The sequence below is a fragment of the Pan troglodytes genome, chromosome 14, assembly GCF_028858775.2.
Source record: "Pan troglodytes isolate AG18354 chromosome 14, NHGRI_mPanTro3-v2.0_pri, whole genome shotgun sequence".
Lineage (NCBI taxonomy): Eukaryota > Metazoa > Chordata > Mammalia > Primates > Hominidae > Pan > Pan troglodytes.
Window position 1 is genome coordinate 18,977,786 of NC_072412.2, and position 12,929 is coordinate 18,990,714.

General features: G+C 46.7%; 1 protein-coding gene across 15 annotated transcripts in view; it reads right to left on the reverse strand.

Annotated features, from left to right (window-relative positions):
• PSPC1 (paraspeckle component 1) overlaps positions 1-12,593 on the reverse strand; it is a 109,391-nt gene extending 96,798 nt beyond the window's left edge. For 7 of the 15 annotated variants that reach the window (XR_008538643.2, XR_010150605.1, XR_010150604.1 and 4 more), the window contains exons 1-2: positions 11,913-12,543; positions 4,197-4,498 (exon numbers count right to left, since the gene is read on the reverse strand). Coding sequence is in view for 5 of the 15 variants with exons in the window: in XM_054664835.2 (XP_054520810.1) it covers positions 4,197-4,498; positions 11,913-12,284 (674 nt within the window). In the remaining 10 variants the exon portion in view is untranslated. Of the gene's footprint in view, positions 1-4,196; positions 4,499-11,912 lie in introns of all 15 variants that reach the window. The other 8 variants (XR_008538646.2, XR_008538649.2, XR_008538648.2 and 5 more) reach the window with 4 other exon arrangements.
• Positions 12,594-12,929: the final 336 nt, after the last annotated feature.

Consider the following 12,929-nt stretch of genomic DNA (forward strand, 5'->3'; position numbering starts at 1 on the left):
TGGGCGTGGTGGCTCACGCCTGTAATCCCAGCACTTTGGGAGGCTGAGGCAGGCGGATCACAAGGTCAGGATATCGAGACCATCCTGGCTAACATGTGAAACCCCGTCTCTACTAAAAATACAAAAAAAATTAGCCGGACATGGTGGCTGGCGCCTGTAGTCTCAGCTACTCAGGAGGCTGAGGCAGGAGAATGGCATGAACCCGGGACGCGGAGCTTGCAGTGAGCCGAGATCACGCCACTGCACTCCAGCCTGGGCAACAGAGCAAGACTCTGTCTCAAATAAAAGAAAAGAAAAAAAAAATGAATAAGGGGGACATCTAAAAAAATGGACAAAAAATTTTAGATATTTCAGGAAAGATATATAATTGGCCAAAAAGCACATGCAAAGATGCTCATCATTAGTCATCAGGAAAATAAGATTTAAATCACAATGAGATTGCGCTAAACTAACTAGAATATCTAAGTCTAAAAACACCAAGTGGCAACTGGGCACAGTGGCTCACACCTGTAATCCCAGCACTTAGGGAAACCGAAGCAGGTGGATCACTTGAGGCCAGGAGTTCCTGACCAGCCTAGCCAACATGGCGAAACCCCGTCTCTACTGCAAAAAAAAAAAAAAAAAAAATTAGCCAGGCATAGTGGTGCATGCCTGTAGTCCCAGCTACTCAGGAGGCTGAGGCACAATAATCACTTGAACTCGGGAGGCAGAGGTTGTAGCAGCCGACATGGAACCACTGCACTCCAGCCTGTGTGACACATTAAGACTCTGCCTCAAAAAGCAAATTAACAAAAAATTAATAATAGGCTGTGCGCGGTGGCTCACGCCTGTAATCTCAGCACGTTGGGAGGCCAAACTGAGGTCTGGAGTTAGAGACCACCCTCACCAACACGTAGAAACCCCGTCTAACGGCCGGGCGCAGTGGCTCACGCCTGTAATCCCAGCACTTTGGGAGGCCGAGGCGGGTGGATCACAAGGTCAGGAGATCAAGACCATCCTGGCTAACACAGTGAAACCCCGTCTCTACTAAAAATACAAAAAATTAGCCGGGCGTGGCGGCATGTGCCTGTAGTCCCAGCTACTCGGGAGGCTGAGGCAGGAGAATGGTGAACCCGGGAGGCGGAGCTTGAAGTGAGCTGAGATCGCGCCACTGCACTCCGGCCTGGGGGACAGAGCGAGACTCCCTCTCAAAAAAAAACCGTCTTGGCCGGGCGCGGTGGCTCACGCCTGTAATCCCAGCACTTTGGGAGGCCGAGGCGGGCGGATCACGAGGTCAGGAGATCGAGACCATCCTGGCTAACACGGTGAAACCCCGTCTCTACTAAAAATACAAAAAATTAGCCGGGCGTGGTAGCGGGCGCCTGTAGTCCCAGCTACTCGGGAGGCTGAGGCAGGAGAATGGCGTGAACCCGGGAGGCGGAGCTTGCAGTGAGCCGAGATCGCGCCACTGCACTCCAGCCTGGGCGACAGAGCGAGACTCCGTCTCAAAAAAAAAAAAAAAAAAAAAAAAAACCGTCTTACTAAAAACACAAAATTAGCTGGGCATGGTGGCGCATGCCTGTAATCCCAGCTATCTGGGAGGCTGAGCCAGGAGAATCGCTTGAACCCGGGAGGCAGACGTTGCAGTGAGCTGAGATCGCGCCATTGCACTCCAGCCTGGGCAACAAGAGCGAAAACTCCGTCTCAAAAAATAATAATAAAATAAAATAAAAATAATAAAAATAAAAAATAAAAACACCAAGTGTGGGTAAAATGTGGAGTAACTAGAAGTCACTCACTCATTGCTGGTAGGAATGTAAAATGATACAACCACCACGGAAAAGAACTTGGCAGTTTCTTATACAATTAAACATACAGCAATTTACCCCTAAATATTTACCTAAGCCACATGAAAGCCTAATATTCACAAGAAGCCTTGTAAACAAATACTCATAGTAGCTTTATTCACAATGGCCAGTAGTTGTAAGCAACTCAAATATCTATCCATATGTCACGGACAAAACATAGTTATGTCCATACCATGGAATATGACTCAGCCATAAAAAGGAACAAAATACTATACACACAAAGATATGAATGAAATCTCGTAAACATATGCTGAGCAAGAGAAGCCAGACACAGAAGAATACATACTATATGATTTCACTTAATATTTGAAAACACAAAACTTATTTATAAATAAGAAATAGCTATCTAAGGCAGGTAGAGTGCAGAATAACTGTAAAAGGGCACAAGGGAACTTCTGTGGGGTAACAGAAGTGTTCTGTATTTTTATTACGGCAGTGTGTTACATGAGTACATATGTTTGTTAAAACTCACTGAGCTCAGCCGGGCGAAGTGGCTCACACCTGTAATCCCAGCACTTTGGGAGGCTCAGGCAGGTGGATTACCTGAGGTCAGGAGTTCGAGACCAGCCTGGCCAACATGGTGAAACCCCGTCTCTACAAAAATACGGGCCAGGCATGGTGGCTCATGCATGTAATCCCAGCACTTTGGGAGGCCAAGGTGGGTGGATCACCTGAGGTCAGCAGTTCCAGACCAGCCTGCCCAACATGGTGAAACCCCATCTCTACTAAAAATATAAAAATTAGCCGGACACAGTGGTTCACGCTTGTAATCCCAACTACTCGGGAGGCTGAGGCAGGAGAATCACTTGAACCCAGCAAGACTCCATCTCAAAAGAAAAAAATACAAAAGATTAGCCAGGCATGGTGGTGCACACCTGTAATCCCAGCTGCTCAAGTGGCTGAGGAAGGAGAATTGCTTGAACCTGGGAGGCAGAGGTTATAGTGAGTCAAGATCGCCACTGCACTGCAGCCTGGGCGACAGAGTGAGACTTGTCTCCAGAAAAAAAAACAAACAAAAAAAACACCTCATTGAGCTCTACAACAGAATGTCTTTTATTATTTTATTATTTTTTTTAATTTTCTTTTTAAATAGAGACAGGGTCTCACTGCAACCTTGACCTCCTGAGCTCAAGTGATCCTCCCATCTCAGCCTCCTGAGTAGCTGGGACTACAGCGCAAATAGCTGAGACTACTGTGCACTCCACCACGCTGCCCCCAAGATGTTTTTATGTTGTTGTTGTTTTTGGTTTTGTTTTTTAGGCAGAGTCTCGCTCTGTCGCCCAGTCTGGAGTGCAGTGGCACAATCTGGACTCACTGCAACCTCCGCCCCCCGGGTTCAACCGATTCTGGTGACTCACCCTCCCAAGTAGCTGGGATTACAGGCACGCAGCACCAAGCCCGGCTAATTCTTCATATTTTTAGTAGAGACAGGGTTTCGCCATTTGCCCAGGCTGGTCTCGAACTCCTGAGCTCAGGCAATCTACCCGCCTGGGCCTCCCAGAGTGCTGGGATTACAGGCATAAGCCACGGCGCCTGGCCCAAAGTACTATTTTTTTTGAGACAAGGTCACTCGGTCACCTAGGCTGGAGTAGAGTGGCATGATCTGGGATCACTGCAACCTCTGCCTCCAGGGTTCAAGCAATTATCATGCCTCAGCCTCCTGAGTAGGTGGGATTACAGGGATGTGTCACCACGCCCAATTAATTTTTGTATTTTTAGAAGAGATGAGGTTTTGTTTTTTTTTTTTTGAGACAGAGTCTGTCACCCAGGCTGGAGTGCAGTGGCATGATCTCGGCTCACTGCAACCTCCGACTCCCGGAGTCAAGTGATTCTTGAGCCTCAGCCTCCCCAGTAGCTGGGACTACAGGCATGCACCACCACGCCCGGCTAATTTTTGTATTTTTAGTAGAGATGGGGTTTCGTGCCATGTTGGCCAGGCTGGTCATGAACTCCTGACCTGAGGTGATCCGCACACTGAAAGTCTGGGGCTTGAGCCACTGCACCCCTGAGGTGCTTTTTATTAATGTAAATTAGGTGTCAATAAAGCTGATTACAATTTCTGAAAGGATTACCTTAAGTTTATAGATTTTACTTTGTATATATGTTCATTAAGTTAAATGAAATCATAATACAAAACACTGCGGAGATTTAAACTCTGAAGTTTGAAGAAAGTACATGACTCTTGACTCCTACCAGTACACGAAAATTTCTTATTTATATTCACTGAATATTTACTCAACACCTACTTACCCATATGCTAGTATGAACTGCAATGAAAGACAGAATTCCAAAACAGAGAGAAGCCCATATGTAACTGGATAGAAGAAGGACAAGATATTTAAAACTTACGTTGTTAGCAAGAATGCCCCATCACCACATCTTTCCAGAGCCTTTCGTGCAGGAGGTTTTGCTGCAAACTCTACAAAACCTTTTCCTGTAGCTCTACCGCGATCATCCACAACCACAACAGCTTTCTCTACTGGACCAAACTGAGAAAATGCTTGCTCTAGCAGCTCATTGGAAACAACTGGAGAAAGGTTCTTGACAGTCAAGGCTGCTCCATGTGTAGCGAAGCGAATCCGTAGAGGTCTGCTCTTGAGAATGGTGCCGTCCAGCTCTGCTTTTGCAATTTCAGCCAGGGTTCTGGATTCCTTTTTAGGAAGAAAAAACATTTTTAAAAGATGACAGTAACAGAAAAAATTCAAAACAGTGTTTGGCTTCTAGGGAGAACTAGGTAGCTTTAGCAAATGGCTGACAGGGTCGATTTGATTTTGTATCTTTTAACTTTGGTATCACATGGTTTTTAACTATTCAATGATCATTTTAAACATTTTAATTAAAAGGTCCCAACTCCATTGTTTTGTTAAAAGTGATCATTTAAAGATTAGCTCTTCATAAGGCCAGTTACCAACTATTAAATATTCAAAGCAATATAGTTTTAAAATCTTCTACATATATTAAAAACACATATTAACAACTTGACTAGAGGCTGGGCACAGTGGTTCACCCCTGTAATCCCAGCACTTTGAGAGGCTGAGGCGGGCGGATCACCTGAGGTCAGGAGTTTGAGACCAGCCTGGCCAACGGGGTGAAATCCCGCCTCTACTAAAAATACAAAAATTAGCTGGGCGTGGTGGCGGGTGCCTTAATCCCAACTACCTGGGAGGCTGAGGCAAGAGATCTCTTGAACCTAGGAGGCAGAGGTTGCAGTGAGCCGAGATGGCGCTACTGCACTCCAGCCTAGTGAACAGAGCAAGACTCTGTCTCGGAAAAAATAAAAATAAAAAAACAATAATAACTTGACTAGAAACTATCAACAAAGGAATAATTCTCCATACCCCCTTTATGTTTTTATCTCATTGTTGTTTTTTTTTTTTTTTTTTTTTGAGACAGAATCTGGCAGTGTCACCCGGGCTAGAGTACAATGGCGTAATCTCGGCTCACTGTAACCTCTGCCTCCTGGGTTCAAGAAATTCTCCTGCCTCGGCTTCCCAAGTAGCTGGGATTACAGGTGCCCGCTACCACGCCCAGCTAATTTTTTGTATTTTTAGTAGAGACGGGGTTTCACCATGTTGGCCAGGCTGGTCTGGAACTCCTGACCTCCAGATTTGCCCACCTCAGCTTCCCAAAGTGCTGGGATTACAGGCGTGAGCCACCGCACCCGGCCTGTTTTTTATATCTTAACAAAACATCCCACCTCTCTACAGCCAGACAAATCATCTTTTCTTTTTATTTTCATTTCTCTTCAATTTTATATGTAAAAACTGTTAGTTCTTGGGTTTTTTTTTTCAGGGGAGGGAGGTGTCTGAGACAGGGTCTTACTCTGGTACCCAGGCTGGAGTACAGTGGCACAATCATAGCTTACTGCAGCCTCAAACTTTGGGGCTCAAGGGATCTTCCTGCCTCCCGAGTAGCTGGGTTTCCGGGTGCATGCCACCAAGCATGGCTAATTTTTTAATTTTCTGTAGAGATGGGGGGGTCTCACTATATTGCCCATGCTGGTCTCTCGAACTCCTGGCCTCAAACAGTCCTCTCGCCTTAGCCTCCCAAAGTGTAAGATTACAGGTGTGAGCCATCTTGCCCTAGCCAATGTCTTCTTAATGACTTCTCCTGAAATACTGGCATGGGTTACACATTTCTCACTATTACATGAAGAGAACCAAAGGCAACATTCACGAGCTATAATAGTTCTCGCCATTATATAAAGTGTACATATACACTTACTATAAACTAAAAAATAATGCTCATTGCTGAAACTACAAGGTAAGAGAACTTCCTTCTACTGGGAGAATTCAAAGTTGGTGTAGAATATGGGCAGCACCTAAAACAATAAATAAGGAACTGGTAAATTTAACAGAAGTATGTCTTTTTCATTGTGTTATGGGAACTCTCCAAGGACAACTGAAGAGGCTTTATATGTATATGTAAGAAGAATACAAACATACTGTCTTATGAAAATTGTCTTAAGGTCACAAGAGCTCTTTATTCAATCCCTAAAATGTTCATGACAGCTTGAAATTATTGCCCTTTATTGCAAAAATCTACCTATAGAATTATTTTTACAAAAACAAATGAAGTTACCCTTTTTAGAGATATAGTCATCCCTCTGTATCCATGGATTCAACCAAAAGTGGATCAAAAATATTTGGGGCTAGGCCCAATGGCTCACACCTGTAATCCCAGCACTTTGGGAGGCTGATGCAGGTAGATCACTTGAGGTCAGGAGTTCAAGACCGGCCTCCTGGCCAACATGGCAAAACCCAGTCTCTACCAAAAAATACAAAAATTAGCCGGGGCATGGTGGTAAGCACCTGTAGTCCCAGCTACGTGGGGGACTGAGGTGGGAGAATCTCTTGAACCCAGAAGGCAGAGGTTGCAGTGAGCCAAGATCACACCACTGCACTCCAGCCTGGGTGTCAGGGACAGACTCTGTGTCCAAAACAAAAAAAAAAAAAGAAAAAGAAAAAAGAAAAGCAAACATTTGGGAAAGAAACAATTTAAAATTGACAGGCAGGGTAAGGGGCTCACACCTGTAATCCCAGCACTTTGGGAAGCCAAAACAGGAAGAATCCTTGAGGCCAGGAGTTTTAAGACCAGCCTAGGCAACATAGCAAGACCTCTAGGCAACATAGCAAGACCTCTTCTTTATTCCTTTAAAATAAAAAAATAAAATTTAAATAAAAGAAAATAAATAGGCTGGGCGCAGTGGCTCATGCCTGTAATCCCAGCACTTTAGGAGGCCGAGGCGGGCAGATCACGAGGTCAGGAGTTCGAGACCAGCCTAGCCAGCATAGTGAAACCCCGTCTCTACTAAAAATACAAAAAAAAACAAAAACGAAAATTAGCCAGGCATGTGGCACGGGCCTGTAGTCCCAGCTACTCAGGAGGCTGAGGCAGGAGAATTGCTTGAACCCGTGAGGCAGAGGTTGCAGTGAGCTGAGACAGTGCCACTACACTCACGCCTGGGCGACAGAGCGAGACTCCGTCTCAAAAAAATAAATAGACAAAAAAAAAATAAACCAAATAATACAGCATAACAGCTATTCATACAGCATTTACATTGTACTAGGTATTACAAGTAATCTAGAGATGATTTAAAGTATACAGGAGGATTGCATGGGTAACATGGAAAAACAATGCCATTTTTACACAGTATAAGGATTTGAGCATCTACGAATTTTAGTACTGGAGGAGGTCCTAGAATCAATCCCCCACAGATACTGAGGGATAATTGCATTCTAAACAGTCGTTTTGTTTATTGCTTTTAACTCACTAGTAACAGTAGTAGCAGCAAGCACTTAATAAACACCTAAAAAGAGATGGGTACTTTCTTACCTAATACATCATATAATCCAACAACTCTTAAGAGGTAGACTTTAGAAACAGTCTTGAAAGTGAGAATAGGACCGGGCACAGTGGCTCACGCCTGTAATCCCAGCACTTTGGGAGGCCGAGGCAGGAGAATCACGAGGTCAGGAGATTGAGACCATCCTGGCTAACACAGTGAAACCCCGTCTCTACTAAAAATACAAAAAAATTAGCCGGACGTGGCAGTGTGCGCCTGTAGTCCCAGCTGCTGGGGAGGCTGAGGCAGGAGAATGGTGTGAACACGGGAGGCGGAACTTGCAGTGAGCCGCAATCGCACCACTGCACTCCAGCATGGGTGACAGAGCAAGACTCCATCTCAAAAAAAAAAAAATAAAATAAAATGAGAATAGGAAGAAATATGAAGACATTTAATGGGGTGATAATATGTATATTTTGATAGGGGTTTGAGTTAAACAGACATATACATTTGTCAAAATTCACAAACCAGTGGCCAGGCATGGTGGCTCACACTTGTCATCCTAACACTTTGGGAAGCTGAGGAGGAGGGATCATGTAAGCCCAGGAGTTTGAGACCTGCCTGGGCAACATAATGAGAGAGACCTTGTCTCTACAAAAAATAAACAAAATTAGCTGGGTGTGGTGGTGTGTGCCTGTGGTCCCAGCAACCTGAGGGGCTGAGGTGTGAGGATCACTTCAGCCCAGGAAGTGGAGGCTAGAGTGAGCCATGATCATGCCACTGCACTCTAGTCTGGGCACTCTGTCTCAAGAGAAAAAAACAAAAATCACCAACCAGTACACTTAAAATGTGTACCCTTTACTATATGCAAATTTTTTTTTTTTTTTGAGATGGAGTCTCACTCTGTCACCCAGGCTGGAGTGCAGCTGCGCAATCTCACTGCAAGCTCCGCCTCCTGGGTTCACGCCATTCTCCTGCCTCAGCCTCCCGGGTAGCTGGGACTACAGGTGCCTGCAACCACAATCGGCTAATTTTTTGTATTTTTAGTAGAGACGAGGTTTCACTGTGTTAGCCAGGATGGTCTCGATCTCCTGACCTCGTGATCCGCCTGCCTCGGCCTCCCAAAGTGCTGGGATTATAGGCGTGAGCCACCGCACCCGGCCTACTATATGTAAATTTTTAAAACCCTAAAAAATAATATGCTGGGCATGGTGGCTCACGCCTGTAATCCCAGCACTTTGGGAGGCCGAGACAGGTGGATCACCTGAGGTCAGGAGTTCAAGACCAGCCTGGCCAACATGGTGAAACCCTATCTCTACTAAAAATACAAAAATCAGCCCGGGGTGGTGTCATGCCTGTAATTCCAGCTATTCAGGAGGCTGAGGAGTGAGAATCGCTTGAACCTGGGGAGGCAAGGCTGCAGTGAGCCCAGTGTGCCACTGCACTCCAGCCTGGGTGACAGTGAGGCTCCATCTAAAAAAAAAAAAAAAAGAGGCCGGGCACAGTTGCTCACACCTGTACACCTGTAATCCCAGCACTTTGGGAGGCTGAGGCGGGTGGATCACCTGAGGTCAGGAGTTCGAGACCAGCCTGGCCAACATGGTGAAACCCCATCTCTACTAAAAATACAAAAATTAGCCGGGCATGAAGGCGGGCGCCTGTAATTCCAGCTACTCCAGAGGCTGAGGTAGGAGAATCGCTTTAGTCCAGGAGGCGGGGGTTGCAGTGAGCCGAGATCACACCGCTGCACTCCAGCCTGGGCGACACAGCAAGACCTCAGCTCAAAAAAAAAAAAAGATAACTTTTACATAAAAATTTTCACCAAATGGCGAGCTGTCTCTGATGTCCAAAAAATAAATAAATGCATTTATAATGTTCAAAATGTAATGATTATTTAACCTGAATTTTAAGGAAATTTCCATATTTCATTATTATTAATAGTTTGCGAATATTTACCCTTCTCTTGAAGCCACTTACATGTTGAAGTGTTTGCCCTAAAAAATACAGTCTCACCAGGCACAGTGGCTCACGCCTGTAATCCCAGCACTTTGGGAGGCCAAGGCAGGCGGATCACGAGGTCAGGAGTTTGAGACCAGCCTGACCAGCATGATGAAACCCCGTCTCTACTAAAAATACAAAAATTAGCCAGGCGTGGTGGCACACACCTGTACTCCCAGCTACTCAGGAGGCTGAGGCAGGAGAATCGCTTGAACCAGGGAGGCAGAGGTTGCAGTGAGTCGAGATCGCGCTACTGCACTCCCGCCTGGGCGACAGAGTGAGACTCCCTCTCAAAAAAACAGTCCCTTGGCTGGGCGCCGTGGCTCACCCCTGAAATCCAAGAACTTTGGGAGGCCAAGGCGGGCGGATCACGAGGTCAATAGGTCAAGACCATCCTGGCCAACATGGTGAAACCCCGTCTCTACTAAAAATACAAAAATTGGCTGGGCGTGGTTGCATGCGCCTGTAGTCCCAGCTACTCCGGAGGCTGAGGCAGGAGAATCGCTTGAACGCAGGAGGTGGAGGTTGCAGTGAACCAAGATCCCGCCACTGCACTCCAACGTGGTGACAGAGCAAGATTCCGTCTCAAAAAAAAAAAAAAATTACACTATCTTAAAGGTTTTAGAAGATTAATTTTTTAAAAAAGAAAAAAATTAATAAAAATACCGTACCATGTAATTACAATTTTCTCTACATATTAAGATTTTGTATCGTCCAGACAGAGAACCCAATTTTGAAAATCAAAGTTCCAGGCCGGACACAGTGGCTCACCCTGTAATCCCAGCACTTTGGGAGGCCAAGGCGGGAGGATCGTTTGAGCCCAGGAATTCGAAAGCAACCTGGGCAACATGGCGAAACACCGCCTCTACAAAAAATACAAAAATTAGGCAGGCTTGGGGATGCGTGACTGTAGTCCCAGTCCCAGCTACTCGGGAGGCTGAGGTGGGAGAACTTCTTGAGCCCAGGAGCTGAGATCGCGCCACTGCACTCTAGCCTGGGTGATAGAGCGAGACCCAGTCTCCAAAAAAAAAAAAAAAAAAAAAAAAAAAAAAAAAAAAAAGGCGTAAACCTTAGCAATTTTTGTTTTGTTTTGAGACGGAATCTCGCTCTGTCGCCCAGGCTGGAGTGCAGTGACGTGATCTCAGCTCACTGCAGCCTCTGCCTCAGCCTCCCAAGTAACTGGGACTACAGGCGCGCACCACCACGCCCAGCTAATTTTTGTATTTTTAGTAGAGATGGAGTTTCGCCATGTTGGCCAGGCTTGTTCAAATTTTTTTAAAATATAAAGGAATCATAATTTTTGCATAAATTATTGGAAAACTTTTCAAAGTTTAGATTAAAAGAGAGTAAGCTATATTACTCTGATACTGGGATATGTATCAGTAATTTATGAAGTAGTACTGTGTATCATCTATTCTCCCCCTATAAAAACGTGAAACTCTCCAGGATGTTTGGTAGAAAAACACTATATTAGATACATACAATTAAACACCGTCTCATTACTGCAGATTAAACGGTGTTACTTGAGTACAGAGTTTGGGCACCTAAGCAGTTTGAGGTAAATAGCAGGCTGCACTGAGGTGAGAAATAAAGTGGCAGGCCAAGGCAGGAGGATCGCTCGTGCTCAGGAGTTCGAGACCAGCCTGGGCAACATAGCGAGACCCCATTTCTATTAAAATAAATAAATTTAATTTAAAAAGAAATAAAGTGGTCTACCCTTAAACGCATATAGGTGTGGTTGAAGCCAAGGATGGGATGTTAATAATTGTTTAAGAAGCAAGTCTCCTGGATAGACCCTCACGACCAGTGATACGTCTGGTCCGACTTAAGCTTCCTTTCCAAATTCACATCCAATTCGTTTTTTATGGCACGATTTTTGCCTTGAAGAATTCTCACCCCAAAACGCTGCCCGCCCCTGTCCCCGGACCCTTTCGGTACCCGGGGCAACGGGGAACCCGGGAGCGCTCGCTACCTGGGCAGGGTGCACCATGCCCGATCCAGCGCAGGGCAGCAGGCCTGCAGCCATCGCAAAGCACGATCGGCGCACGGCAGAAAACGGCGGCCACTGTGAGCGCAGGAAATCCCGGGACCGCGAACTCGAAACCAAAGGCGCCGAGCTGGGGAAGCGGCCAACCCCGCACAGAGGAATCGATGAGGCCGAGCGGCGCCACTGTTGCCACAGGTTGAGACAGCGTCCTAGGTCGAGGCTGGCCTCAGCCCCACGACCCCGCGGCCACCCCGACAGTCCTTTTGTTCCCTCGCGCGGGCGGCCTGACACTCACCAAGCGGATGAAGCCGAAGCCACGGTCCCGGTTGATGAAGACTTCGCTGGGCTCGCCATAGCGTTCGAAGAGCCTCTTGAAGTCCTCCTCCGTGATGTCGGTGGGCAGATTTCCCACGAAGAGGCGGCAGCGCTGCGTGTACGTCTTCTCGCCCGGCTTGAGGAAACTCTTGATGTCGATAGTGAACCCCATCTCCTCGTCCGGGTGGTCCTCCGGAGGCGCGGGCGCGGGCGGTGCCGGCTCCCCGGCAAGAGCGAGCGCCATGGCTGCCGCGGCCGCCGGCTCGCTCTCGCCCACCGCGGACTCCAGAGCGCGAAGGCGGGCCGGGTTTTTCTCAATGCGCACTTGCTTCAGGTTTCCTCTTAACATCATCTTACTGAGTTCGCCTCGGACACCGGATACAGGCCTAGATTTATAGACAGTGTGTCTATATATATGTATACGTCTCTACATAAACCTATGCCAACAAAATATCGACAATCAAGAGACCGCTAGGTAGGCGAGTCGGCAACCCGTCCTCCCCCAACTCACGCCCGCTGCAACTGCACATTCAAAATGGCGCTGCCACAAACTGCAGTTAGAAGAGACGCCGGTGCAAGTCCCACCCCTCCGCCAAAGCCGGCGCCGGAACGACGCGCCTGCGCACTCGCGGCACCAACGGACCGTTGACTGACCGCGCATGCGCATAACGTTGCGCGTGCAATCGACAAATCTCCTAGGAGGGTGAAGACGTCCCTTCCCATCCTGCTAAAATATCAAAACTGTTGTTGGCTGTACTCTTGGGACAAATTATGTGATGTGTGCAGCAGTGTGTGAAAATACAATGACTTGAGTAAACATCCTTACCCTTTTAGATATCAAGCTCAATTTTGTTTTGTTTTGTTTTGTTTTTTGAGATGGGAGTCTCCCTCTGTCGCCCAGACTGGAGTGCAATGGCGCGATCTCGGCTCACTGCAACCTCCGCCTTCTGGGTTCAAGCAATTCTCCTGCCTCAGCCTCCTGAGTAGCTGAGATTAC